The following is a 12,833-nucleotide window of genomic DNA, read 5'->3' as shown; positions in this document are numbered from 1 at the left end:
TTAATATGCATAGTTGATAAATACTTTTTAGAGTGCTGAGATGGCTGTGCACACACAGAAATGAACTGCAATGTGTGACACCCACTAGTTCCTGTACTTCCTGCAAGTTTTAGACCTGTAGCACTTGCCTTGTCCAGCTTGAAAGTGCAGCTGCGGTAGATGTCAAGTATCTCTTGGAGAAGAAGCAGCTAAGACTCAGTTTCACAACGCCTATGATATGGGCAATGTAAGTCTGAAAGTCCAGCGTTCTCCAAAATAAAAAAATTTCTACCTGAGTAATAATATAACAATGTGATGGATCTAATATAATATCACTGCATCTGTACAATTGACCAGCATGATTGCAGGGGAAATGACTGTGAATTCTTGATGCCACTGAGATCACAGAGGAACTACTCAGTTTTCAGTAGGAAATAGATAAATTATTCCATGAGAAAATTTCTGATTCTAAAAGTCCCCAAGCTATAAATGACAGTGACTTTACGCCATTGAGGAACATCCCTATAGCTTAATCTTTTCGTGTTTCTACAAGTATGGCAGAATTAAAATCAAGCAGGCAGTTTTATGTTTGAACTGGTAGGTGTTAAAACTGCATCTATTGGGCAGTTTTAGAAATGGATTGAGTTCACCAATAATTATGAACTATGGAGGACATGATAATATTTTAGAGTTTTTGCTTGGTAATGAAAAAGTTTGGTACAGGATTTACACTGTGTCCAATGCTCTTACAAGTTTCACTGTTTGTTGGAATGTAAGAGAATGAATGAAAGGAGATCCCACTGACTTATCTTTATCTTTTTATCAACATTAAAATGCTAACACAATGCAATGTTACAGTGTTACAATGAAAATAACATTAAGGGAATTATATTATGAGCAATTATATATAATTATTATATTTATATATATATATATAATTATTTATATTCTGAGTATGGTTTCTTGCAATAGGTTTGCATTTCTACAGACATATTTGAGAGTAAGTACAAAATTAAGCCAAATAAGTACCTTGTAATATTATTATTGAATATGTTAGCATCTGAATTTTAAGAAGATCTGAGAGGTGTCGGTACCTGGGTCACTAAATTCACTTAGTTGTTCAAGTAATGGAAGTCATTCCTTATGTGGGTTTGTTTTGCTTTTTTTTTTTAATTATCACTAAAATGGTCTACAGCAATTTTTTCCTGAGATCTTCAATGACCTGACATGGTTTTCTGCTCACTTAGTGTAAGACCATAGTGATCTGAGACAATCTTTTCCAGCTAATTTCTTTGGTTTTGAGGTAAATATATTTTCTCTACTTTTTTGATTGCTTTAGGCCTACCATATGTTCTGAACAGGCTCTGGGAATCTGTGTTATCTTTATCCTTTGACCTGGATGCTTTTATTTATAGACATTAGTGCATTTCCATTAATTTACTGCAAACTGTAAACATTTGAAATGCTCATGTCATGCCTCTCGGTTTTAATACACAATTAAAAAAAAAAATCCCTTGGATTTATATCTTTTTGTGATTTGACCCTTTGAGGGTCAAACTTGCATGTTTTCCTTTGCTATTGGTTTGTTACTGTTTTTAACTTAGGCATATTCTTATGCCTCTGGGATAAGAAATCACAGAAAAACAGCCATGAAAAATTATACATATTAAAAATTACTTGAAATTCAGGAAGAGCTTTGTGTTTGAATTTCAGTTTCAGTGTAAAACAATTCTTCACACACACTCAAAAAAAGGGAACACTGAGAAATTATTTGTGGAAAATATGTAAAATTTACCTTTCCAAAGGATCAGATTTCTCTGTAGGCAAAATATACCATCTCAGGTTCTGCACTATACAAATAGGCCTTCAAGGATGGCAGCTGTTGTGTTGTAACTGCCAGTGCAAATACATTATGGAGAGGAGTAAAGGGACATCTTACCAGCCTTGGTCTTCTGCACAGCTTTGAAAGTTGAATGATAATCTCTCATGTGAATTGCAAATCTCTCTGTCCTTCACTGTAAATGAGAGTAAATTAAATCAGTTTCATCTAAGAAATAAAATCCAGCAATTGTAATATAGCACTAGCAATGAGTAAAAAGTAAATTTTATCAAAGTTTATCATGATAATTTTTATTTTGAAATTGAATACCACTTACAGAATTTGAAATATAATTTATATGTGTAATTAGCAATGTTCAATGAGCCTAGAAGAGCCTGGAGATTATGTTAAGTATCTCACCACTTGCTGATTATCTCAACTATATGACATTATTTCCCCCTTTATACTTCCCTGCAATCCTTGCTCTCTATTTTCTGCAATCAGCTACCTCTCTTTATTCCTCTGACTCTCAGCAGGTCTTCTCTCTGTCTTCAATATCTGTGAGATCTTAATCCTTATCATGCTGCACCAAAGTATCCTGTTACCTCTCTAAGATTTCCTGCATAAAACTTCTGGAGGCTTATCTGGTGCTTTTTTGATGTTTATTTGGAACTTATGGTGATGTTTCCCAAACAAAATCCCCAGGGAAAAATAATAATGTAAAATACCCCACAAGTATTTTGCCCCAACTTTATTAGAATATGGGGTTAAGTTTTTAAGTTTAACTGTGCTTTGCAGTATCAAACAACAATTCTCCCATCCTTGAAAATGCTCAAGGCTGGGCTGGATGGTACTGTGAGCAACCTGCTGTAGTGGAATGTGTCCCTGCCAATGTCAGGGGGGTTGGAAAGAGATGATCTTTGTCTCTTCCAATCCAAATAGTTTTATGTTTTTATGAACTGGCAGAGAAGGGTTTATTATTTTGAAGCAGCTTTTCTTAATCAACTTGAAAGCTATCCAGAACACTTCTTCATTTAGAGCCACAAACACAAACCATCCTATTAACAGTAACACCATGTAGCTCTATATCTAGAAACCTACATCTTTAGAAACTGAAAAAGAAAGGTACGGATGGGTTTCTGTATCAGCAGATAAATAAGAGAAAGTCTGTGGAGTGATTAGGAAAGAAACTCCACATTTTTCACATTATCTCACAAGCGCCGTAAATTAAGAAAGTCAACAAAGATGTTCTCTAAAGCATCCACAGCTCTGATTAATGTGAAATCAAACAGTTACACTCGATCAAAGAATGCACAATTTGTTGTTACTGTGTGCTAACTTAATCATATATTTGAACCTGAGGTTTCCCTGAGTATTTTAGACCTGCAGTGGCAAAAGGAACAGAATTTCTCCAAACTTCAGCAGTAGTGAAATGCATTTAAGACCACATCATGCTTTAGTGTTGAAAATAGCGAGATACAGGTCTATTCATCTAGCTCGCAAAAAACAAAAACAAAAACAAACAAAAAAAAAATGGAAGAGCTTTTACTATTTATTTACTTTGCTATGTAGTGGTGTTCTTCCTGGTCTATATAATAGTATTTTTGGACTGTGGGCTTTTTCAAGATCTTGTTACTCAGTAAAATGAATGCTCCTAACACATGATTTCATCACTGCAGGAAGTCTTACACAGCATGTTGTAGTGTTTCAGCACTTGATATACTCTCACCTTAGCTATCAGTGTTATTTTGGGATTATGTTACAGTGGCATCCCTATATTCTAGGTGGGATTGTTCTTTTATGCGGGTGGTTGCATAAATATATGAGGTGTTTCACTTTCACTTCAAATGGAAGAGGATGCTCAAACTGAACATGTCTTCCAGACTGTCCTATAAAGCTCTCCTTTTTTCCTTGGTTCATTTGGGCTTTTTGTGTGTGTGTGTTGGGGGGGAAGTTGGTTTTTTTTAAACCAATCTGATTTTCTTTTCAACAGGAATTAATTTAAAGACCTATTTCATATCTGACACTGAACAGCTGTCAGGTGATGCAGAAATTCTGTAGTGATTTGCTGTGGATTCACTGCGATAGAGGCCATGACTGTCTACTATTACAGCTTTCATGAATAATTGATTACTCTAAGGAAAAGCTCTGATTCTTTATTTATCAAATAACCCTTTGCTAACAGACTAGAATATAGTGAATCATGGGGACATGAGCATGGAAAAAGATGGGGTTTTTATCAGGGCACATACAGATTATGCTGTGTGAATACTGGTTATCAGAATTAGGCAAAATCTGTGACTTTTTAACTATTTAAAGATAAAAACTATCAGTGGCTAAACAAAGTTGTTGTACAGCTATTACAAGATTTTTAAAGTAGCTTTCAAATGCTTCTTGTGAAGAAGAAATATGAATAATTTTGATCAATGCATTTGGGGAAGTTGACTTCAATCATCCACATAAAACAGTCTCTTGAGTAGTTTTTGTGAAATTCTCTGCCAAAATGATACACTTTTTCATAGGGACCCTTACTTGCAGACACTATCAGATCAGTGTTTTGGTAGAAATTAGCTCAGAAAAAACTTTTTCATAAAAGTCCAAATTCATCCTTAAATTAGATTTTATTTACAATAGTTTCCTCTAAATGATAGTGAAAATAATATTTGGAGGATTTGGATTTTTTCATAAGTTGTGTAGATGTTGTTTCATGGAAGAGATTAATTTATTGGTTCATGGGAAATTATTATTATTTTCATAATACTGAGCTATTGCATGCTATTCTGGAATTATTTGAATATTATATTCCTTCACATTTTCATTAATCCTTTTGAGAGTAATTTTATTTTAAATATTCTTATTTCATTTATTAAGGTAGATTTTCTATGATATAAAAATCATAAATTGGTATTTTGATAGGTAAACTTTTTCAGCATTTACAGCTTTTACCTTTCTTCAGTAAAGGGAGATTGGTACATATAAAATTGAAACAAGGATATCTATTTCAAGACACCTAATGACACTTTTCTTTGTTCCTTTTTGCATTACCTCTTTGTAAAACTGTATGAAGAAGAAACATTCATTTTCAAAGAAAAATGATAGTTTTTCTGTAGTGTGAGGCATGGTATGGCATGATGCAAAATCTGTCTTGAAATTATAGATAATATAGCACACAGTGGAACAGCAAAAGCTTTCATTTTTCTTCTTCTCTCTTTACAGATGGACCCAATTCAAAAAGCTGTAATAAATCATACATTTGGAGTTCCTCTTCCTCATCGAAGAAAGCAAATCATATCATGCAACATTTGCCAGCTGAGATTTAATTCTGATGTAAGTCGATCGTTTTGTATCAGATTAGAAATATGTACTTATCTTCTAGTATGTGCCATAATTTTCATAAATTGAACCTAAATGAAACGTTGTGAATTCAGTTTGTAACTCAGCAGATGAAAAGGTTGTAGGATGTTTCAAATAAACACAATTGCTTGGCAATGTTTATACACCCGGACAGATTTTCTCTGCCAATATATCCCTGCAAGCTCATCAACTTCAGTTGTGCTGCACAGAGCATAAACAGGAAAAATTGACTGATCCATTACTGCTAATAAGGCTGATATATTTGCTGGATCCTAATTCTTCTACCAGTACCTATGTACCTTCAATTGGCTCCTTCTTTACCTCCTCTCACTCCTGCAGCAGTGAAACAGAGCAAGCTGAACTGGAAATGGTCCCTAATACAAAGAGGAAACCTGTCTCCAATAATTACTCAAGGAAGCTGTTCTGTGATGTTCCTTAGCATCACAAGTAACACCTGCTATGTCAGAGAAAAGCCTGAGATTTTAACTCTTCTATTTCCTTCTCAGGGTCATTGTGTGTGCAGGCAAAACCTGACATAGTACAATATATTTCCTTCTGCTATTCTAGTCTCTTCATGAAGTTTCTTGACCTGGACATGGCTAGTGGAAATTAATCTTCCCCACTCACTACTTGTTTTACCAATTTAAATATGGAAGTTACTTCTGTCAGAATAAAAATGTTTGAATTTAGAGTAAGGTCAAACCCAAAAGTGTCCACTAGGATCCTTCCTCATGCCAGTAATAGGAAGAAGTGAAATAATTCTTGTGTGCTTCTGCTTCTTTGTAGGCAGGTATTTGTGTACAATTTGTACTATTTTTAGTTTATTGGTTATTTATTAAAACCATGATCTTGTCAAAAACTTGAATTGAACTTTGAAGCCTAATTTTAAGGATTACCCTCCTAAGGGAGAAAATAATACAGCTCTTTTCATCCCACTCAACTTTTTATTCCTCAGAATAATTTAAACAAGATCTCAGTCACAATTTCCAGACCAGTTAGCATCGCATATTTAATTTTACTGATGACTCCAGGTTTTCTAATTCACCTACTGAATGGACACCTTCCTCTTATAACTTTGATATAATTTTCAAAGAGTGGTACAAGGAATACCCTCTCTGGAGTTGTCATGTCCCTCACAGATAGAAATAAAGGAGTCAAATTAGGCTCTTCCATAGAGAAGCCAGATACCAGAATTAGGACGGTGGATACTGAGGCATTCATGAGGAGGGGATGATGGAGGCTTCTGGGCTGCAGTGGATCTCACCGACTGAGTAGCCCAACTTATCATGATTTTCAGCTTTGTCTTAGGAAAAAGCATGTCACACTGAATCATACACAGTATATAGCTGCAAGAGATATCAAACACTTTAGTGTAACATACGAGAGTGAAACATCTCCCTTCGAAGAGGGTATACCATTTGTTAGTCTGCAAAAACAGCCAGACAAAAGAAAGGATGAACACATCATTAAAATGACTTAGTCATTAGCAGTTACACAACTCCATATTGATATATGGAGTGGAAAATTTTCCAGCTGACAGGTGTTAGACGTTTTCCAGAATAAAATGTCTGAAATAAAAATGCTTCTACAGAGAAACAAACAAGATATCAGTGCATACTGATACTTTTTACTCAGAGGACTGCTATGGTCCCATACTGTTCCTTTTCTGGCTCTCTTAGAAAGTATTCCAAAAAAGAGAGGGGAAAGAAGCAGTGGCCATTTTCAGAGTCATCCATGGTGTCCAAAAAACTGGTTTCAGAAGAAATTTATTAATTTGAGCTGTTCACAGAAAACTCTTGGAAGACAAGCTGTTAAGCAGATATTTAATTGTCCCTTCACACCTTCAGCTGTTAGAGGCTTGAACTCCAAATAACTGACACTACTTAAAAGAAGGTTGTTTTAATGCTCTCCTCTCAGAGTAGATCAATATTAACTTTATGGAATGGAGAGACCTTCTTGATGAGTATGTTTCACTTTCCACTTCTGATATTCACCTAATTTTTAAAGCAATTCTAGTGTTGCTCATTGATGGAGAGATTACGATCCGAAAGTTGTCCATTGATTAACCTGGGATGATATCTCTTCCCCTTTTCCCTACCACACAGAAGTGATTTGTGGATATCTTTATGATGGTCTCTTCTCATTCCAGTGCTTATAGTTATTACTACTGAAAACCACAAAGTGCTCTGCTGAGGTTTTTCAATACATGATATGTAGTCACAGTTCCATTTCAGTTTAAGAATGTTTTTTTGCAATGTGAGAGGAGTAGGCAGAGCTATTTCCTCCATTGCTTAGGTAATTCTGAAATGTCCACCAGTGTATGAAGCAAAAATGTGTTAAACTAAAGATTTAATATTGAGACTCAAAGGAAAGATCACTTTGAAGAAAAAGAGCTGTTAGCTATCATTTTTTGATAACTCTACTATATGAATGGCAAGCACACACACTGTATGTTTTTCTCCTACTATCATAAAAAATTTTTCATTTACTCAATATTCATACCTTTCATTTTCATCATATTTTATTGAATATGATTTAAATCCATAACAACAATAAATACCTTTTCTGTCTAAAAACCTAGGGTTTGTGTCTCTTCTACCAATATATCTCTATTTTTAGATGCTGGAGATAGGATTTATCAGAAAGTAATGAATAGAAATTCCATTTATCTGCTGCACAACAATATTATGAAAATGTTTACAATAAAACTGGTCTGTGAGATTTTTCATTTCTGCAGAGAATACAGAATTTTCTCCCTTTTGATATGGATTTCTTTAGGAGCAGCAGAGCTTTTTTTCAGGTTACATGGTATCAAAATTACATTTCAAAAAAACCCGAGAAAAGGCAATACAATAGTCTAAAATCATTTAGCTTCTTTGTAAAGGAGTTTTCTATAAATCTTCATGACAGCTTTGCATTTAGTGTTTCTTTTTAAAATCTTTTCACAAAAGGGAAGGGAGGAAAGAACCAATAACCAAAGCCTCTCCATGCTGAGAAAAGACATTAGAATAGCAGAGGTAGGAGTCCTTTTTTTTTTTTTTTTTTCATTCAGGGAAATCTCTATATATAACATCTACAATCACATTGTGCATCCAGTACAGGGCAAAACATTTACATATGTACTTGGGTGCAAGTGCCTGTATTGCCATTTAGATGTTGGCAGCTGCTGAGAGGTATTGCACCAGGTCAGAAGAACTGTTAAATGCATGCTTCACATTAAATATCTGCTAAAAGTACCCTGTAAACTGAAGTGCAGGTGACTTCAGTAGGATAACTCATGTGCCTATAGGTAGCTGTAGGAGTAAATTTTCTGCTAATGGCTTGGGAAAAAGAGAAAAAGAAAGCACTTACTAAATTTTTCTGTCTTGACTATTTCATCTTCTTTTGCCCACATTTCTGATTTCGGTATTTGATGAAGTTATCAAGTTATCAGTATCTATCAACAAGGTCAATTCTTCCAAAGGGCTTATCTATTTTTCTTCCCTCTTGTTAATGCAGATGGCTGAGTGATGATTCAGTTTGCCTTTAAAGAAAGGTTGGGCAGAGTTCTGATGTGTTCACAGGATTTGAATTCCATTCTGATACACTGTAAAAATATTTCCAATTATGTTAGCCAGAAATTATTGTTTTACTTAAATAGCAACCACAATAATATTTCTCTGAAAATCAGGAACTGAATTCTCATCAGTCTTTATTTGTTGTTTTTTACCTTCTTTTTCTCCATATCTATAAAAAAAGTTATCACTGAATGGATATATAGTTCAACTGTATGAAGCCATCAGGGTTCAAAAAGTGCTCTTGTAGTTAAACAATAGTGAAGGATTTTTTTGAGGATAAGGATGCAATATAGCTCTGCAGTATTTTACTGTGGTTCTAAATTTCGGGGGGGAAGAAGCAGGATCAAAGGACTTATATCCTATTTAGGCTGTGCTTGACATCTAGAACAAATGATTAAAGTATCAATTTGTAAGCACCTAGGGTATAATAAGGCAATAAGAAACAGTCAACATGAATTTGTCAAGTACAAATCATGTCAAACCAATCTAATTTTTTTTCTTTGACAGGGTAATTGGCCTAATGGATAATAGGGAATAAATAACTGTGATGTATTTTGGCTTTAACAAGGGTTTGTAAAGTCCTATGTGACAGTCTTGTAAAGCAAGTAGGGGAATATGGTCCAAGTGAAATTATTAAAAGTTGGTTGCACAACAGATTGAAGAACTGTAGTGAAAATAGTTGCTGACGATTTCCTGTCAAAACAAAAGATCACAACAAGTCAGGATCTGTAAGAGTCTGTTCCATTCTTATTGTTACTCTAAATTTTCGTTAGCACTGTACCTGATAGAATAGAGTATACATATACCAAGTTTTTGGATGACACCTAGATGGAGAGTGGCAGGTTCCTGATGGAAGCTGGTAAGTTCAGGATTGGAGTCCAAAGTTATCTTCACCAGCTGGAGAAAATAGTCTGGAATTCCAACAAGTGCAGTAAATAAAAGCACAAACTATTGTGCTTAGACTGGAAAAAGTAAATGCACAAGCAGTAAAATGAGTACATGTCTGGTTTAATGGCAAAAAAGGAATTATACTGAATCATAATCCAAATATGCATTAAGAACGGATACTGAAAAAGGAAACCACCCAACTAATTCTGTGATAATTTTTCCCCCAAAATGTAACATTTCTCAGTAGGTAAGTATTCCGCAGCAAATATTCAAGAGCAGCCCTGATCAGAAGGACTGGGTGCGCTTGTGGATGAGAGACTGGACATGACCCAACAATATGCACTTGCAGCCCAGAAAACCAACCCTATCCTGAGCTTCATCAAAAGCAACACGGCCATCAAATTGAGAGAGATGATTCTTCTCCTCTGCTCTGCTCTTGTGAGACCCCGTCTGGGGTACTGTGTGCAAATCTGGGGTCCTGAGTACAGGAAAGACATGGATCTGTTGGAGCAGGTCCAGAGGAGGGCCACCAAGGTGATCAGTGAGATCAAACACCTCTCCTATGAGGAAAGGCTGAGGAAGTTGAGGTTGTTCAGTCTGTAGAAGGGAAGGCAGTGGGGAGACCTCGTTGTGGCCTTTCAGTAGAGGAGGTCTATAAGAAAGACAGGAGCAAACTTTTTAACAGGGCCTATTTTGGTAGGAGAAGGGGTAATGGTTTTGAACTGAAGGAGAGTCAGTTTAATACAGATATAAGAAATAAGTTTTTTAAAATGAGAGTGGTAGAACACTGGAATGGGTTTCCCAGAAAGGTGGTAGATGCCCCATATCTGGAAACTTTCAAGGTCAAGTTGGACTGGATTCTGAGAAACCTGATGTAATTGAAGATGTCCCTGCTTATTTCAGGGGTGCAAAACTAGATAACCTTTAGAAGGTCTCTTCCAACTCAAACTATTCTATGATTCTATGATTTGAAATTGGCAGTGCCTCAGGTGAAGAATTATTTATAGCAATGGTCATCATACTTCCAAAGAAGCATAACTGGTTTCAGAATTTAGAACACATCCACTAGTATGACGAGATGTGAAAAGAACTTCACTCAGCTAGGGAAAGCAGAAAGAACTGGATAGATGTACAGTGGAAAACACCAGGAAAATATATTTGGTTTTCCATATCTGAAAGGAGGTTAATAACAGTTTAGTTACCAATTGATTTTTGTGTTCCTTGGTTTTGATAGAAGAATAAATTTGATTAGCTCTTCAGATTAATTTTTGTTGAACTGCTTGGTGAAACAATTCTCTCTATAACAGTAGTGAAGTTCTGTAAGAAGATGCATAGGGACAGTTGAGGGGTGCCTGTTGGCAGAGAGTATTCGCAAATTAGACACCTGTTCCTGAAGATGGACAGGAAATGCTGGATGTAGTCCCAGACCTGAGAGAGGGCTTATATGACCTACTACTTGACTACTTTGCGAACCTGTTTGTGTGATTTGGAAGATATAACAGAGATTTCATTCCTCGTCCATGCCAAATAATGGTCACACCTGTAGCCTCTGTTTCAAAAAAAAGAGGGGAACTTTAAAATGTTGGTCCATTAAGAATCAGGAAAGGCTGGTGCAGATAACTGCTAGAAGTTATTTAGCATTTCACCCTTCTGATTTCAAATCTGTTATTTTTCAGCTTACAGAGATATCCTTAAATGGTGTCTGAAGCAGTCTGTACTATTTGCCTCAACCACTGTTCTATGTGTGGCAATAACCACAGGGTCTTGTTTTTTACATGTTCTGTTGTATTTCCAGTTATGGGTTAGATTTAGATTTTCAATTGATCTGGAGTCCTGGATCCTGGTTTGGTATAAACAAAACAATTTCTGCTTGAATTGTAATGCACAACTCTTTTAATCAAAGTCACTTGTTGCATGTATTGCCTGCCAGTCAACAAGCACATTTATTTATTTGTTATCTTAGGACATTTTACTTTTGTTTTTCCAAACTAATGTGCCTGTGTTCTATAAATTCATCAGCCTGATTCTTTAAGAAGGTTCTCTTCTGCACACATTTAGAGATACTCAGCATCCCCTTACAATCAGTGTTACTCTATTAGGGTATAGTATTGGTTGCAGCACTTATACCTTAACAGGAATAAAACTTCATCCAAAATTAACTTATATATATGTGTGTGTGTGTGTGTGTGTAATTCCATATATATATATATATATATATGTATGGAAATACACTCATAAGTTGACACTTTCCCAGAGGTACTGGTTCATGGTATTCACTGGAAAGAATAGCAAGTAATCATAGAAAGTGTGGAGATTTCCATGGGATGTCTGTCATTTACACCAACACATTATAGAAACCGTAAAGAATTATAACAAAATATTTCAAGATATTTGACTTTTTGGCATTCCAAAAGTCTAATCGAATGGCACAGAATATTTTGCACTTACGTTGCATACATGAAAAATTTTGAAAACAACCTAGTATAATTTACTCAGTACAATGTTCAGTGGAGTCTGTTTTTATAGGCATAGCCTGCACATTTTAGAAGCATTAACTCCTCTTTCCTATACCACAGTTTTAAAAGTCATAATATGCAGTCAGATGCTGTGCAGGTCTGGTCTTTCCCTATGTTTTATTGTTTCATTATTATCAAAACTGTGTTCTATTTTTAAAGAAAATAATCTTAATTTGGTTATAAGTAACCTTTTTCATGTAGGAAATAAATAACTTAATTTATAAGTTATAAAATCCAGAATAACCTGTTGAAAACTCGTAATAAATTTTCACATAACATGTAGTTTCTTAAAGTTTCTTAAATGTTTAATAGAAAGTATAAATAATTTCCTTTTGTTGTATAAAGGACTTTTCTCATAATTTTCACTTTCTATATAGTACTTCTATGAATCTATACAAGCTAGAAGGAGAAATTATTCATATCTTGTTGTTTAGCTTCGGAGTACTTTTGGAGGTGTTGAACTGGGTCCACTGACTGATATCCTAAGGTTGTGACTATTTCTTTGCCTCTTAAGCACTGGCTACAAACTAAATATTTTGGGTGACCCTCAGTAGCTACTGTGAGTGGTCTCTAAGTTGTATGCAAGCTGTGGAACTCTCTGCACAAACTCTTCTCTAATCCTTGCACCTATCTCCTCTCTCGTAATGGAAGTAACCTATTCTGTCTAGGAAATCTGTACTGTTTCAGAACATGGACCAGCCCAGAGGCATCAGACTCACA

General features: G+C 35.3%; 1 protein-coding gene across 4 annotated transcripts in view; it reads left to right on the top strand.

Moving 5' to 3' along the window:
- ZNF385D (zinc finger protein 385D) overlaps positions 1 to 12,833 on the top strand; it is a 406,892-nt gene that overhangs the window by 311,983 nt on the left and 82,076 nt on the right. For 3 of the 4 annotated variants that reach the window (XM_027639198.1, XM_027639201.1, XM_027639200.1), the window contains one exon: positions 5,015 to 5,125. In XM_027639198.1, the coding sequence (XP_027494999.1) occupies positions 5,015 to 5,125 (111 nt within the window). The remainder of the gene's footprint in view (positions 1 to 5,014; positions 5,126 to 12,833) is intronic. The other variant, XM_027639199.1, reaches the window with a different exon arrangement.

The sequence above is a fragment of the Corapipo altera genome, unplaced genomic scaffold, assembly GCF_003945725.1.
Source record: "Corapipo altera isolate COAL_440 unplaced genomic scaffold, ASM394572v1 44, whole genome shotgun sequence".
In the NCBI taxonomy this organism is placed as follows: domain Eukaryota; kingdom Metazoa; phylum Chordata; class Aves; order Passeriformes; family Pipridae; genus Corapipo; species Corapipo altera.
Note: the sequence above shows the minus strand (reverse complement) of the source record. Positions and strands in the feature narration are given on the sequence as shown.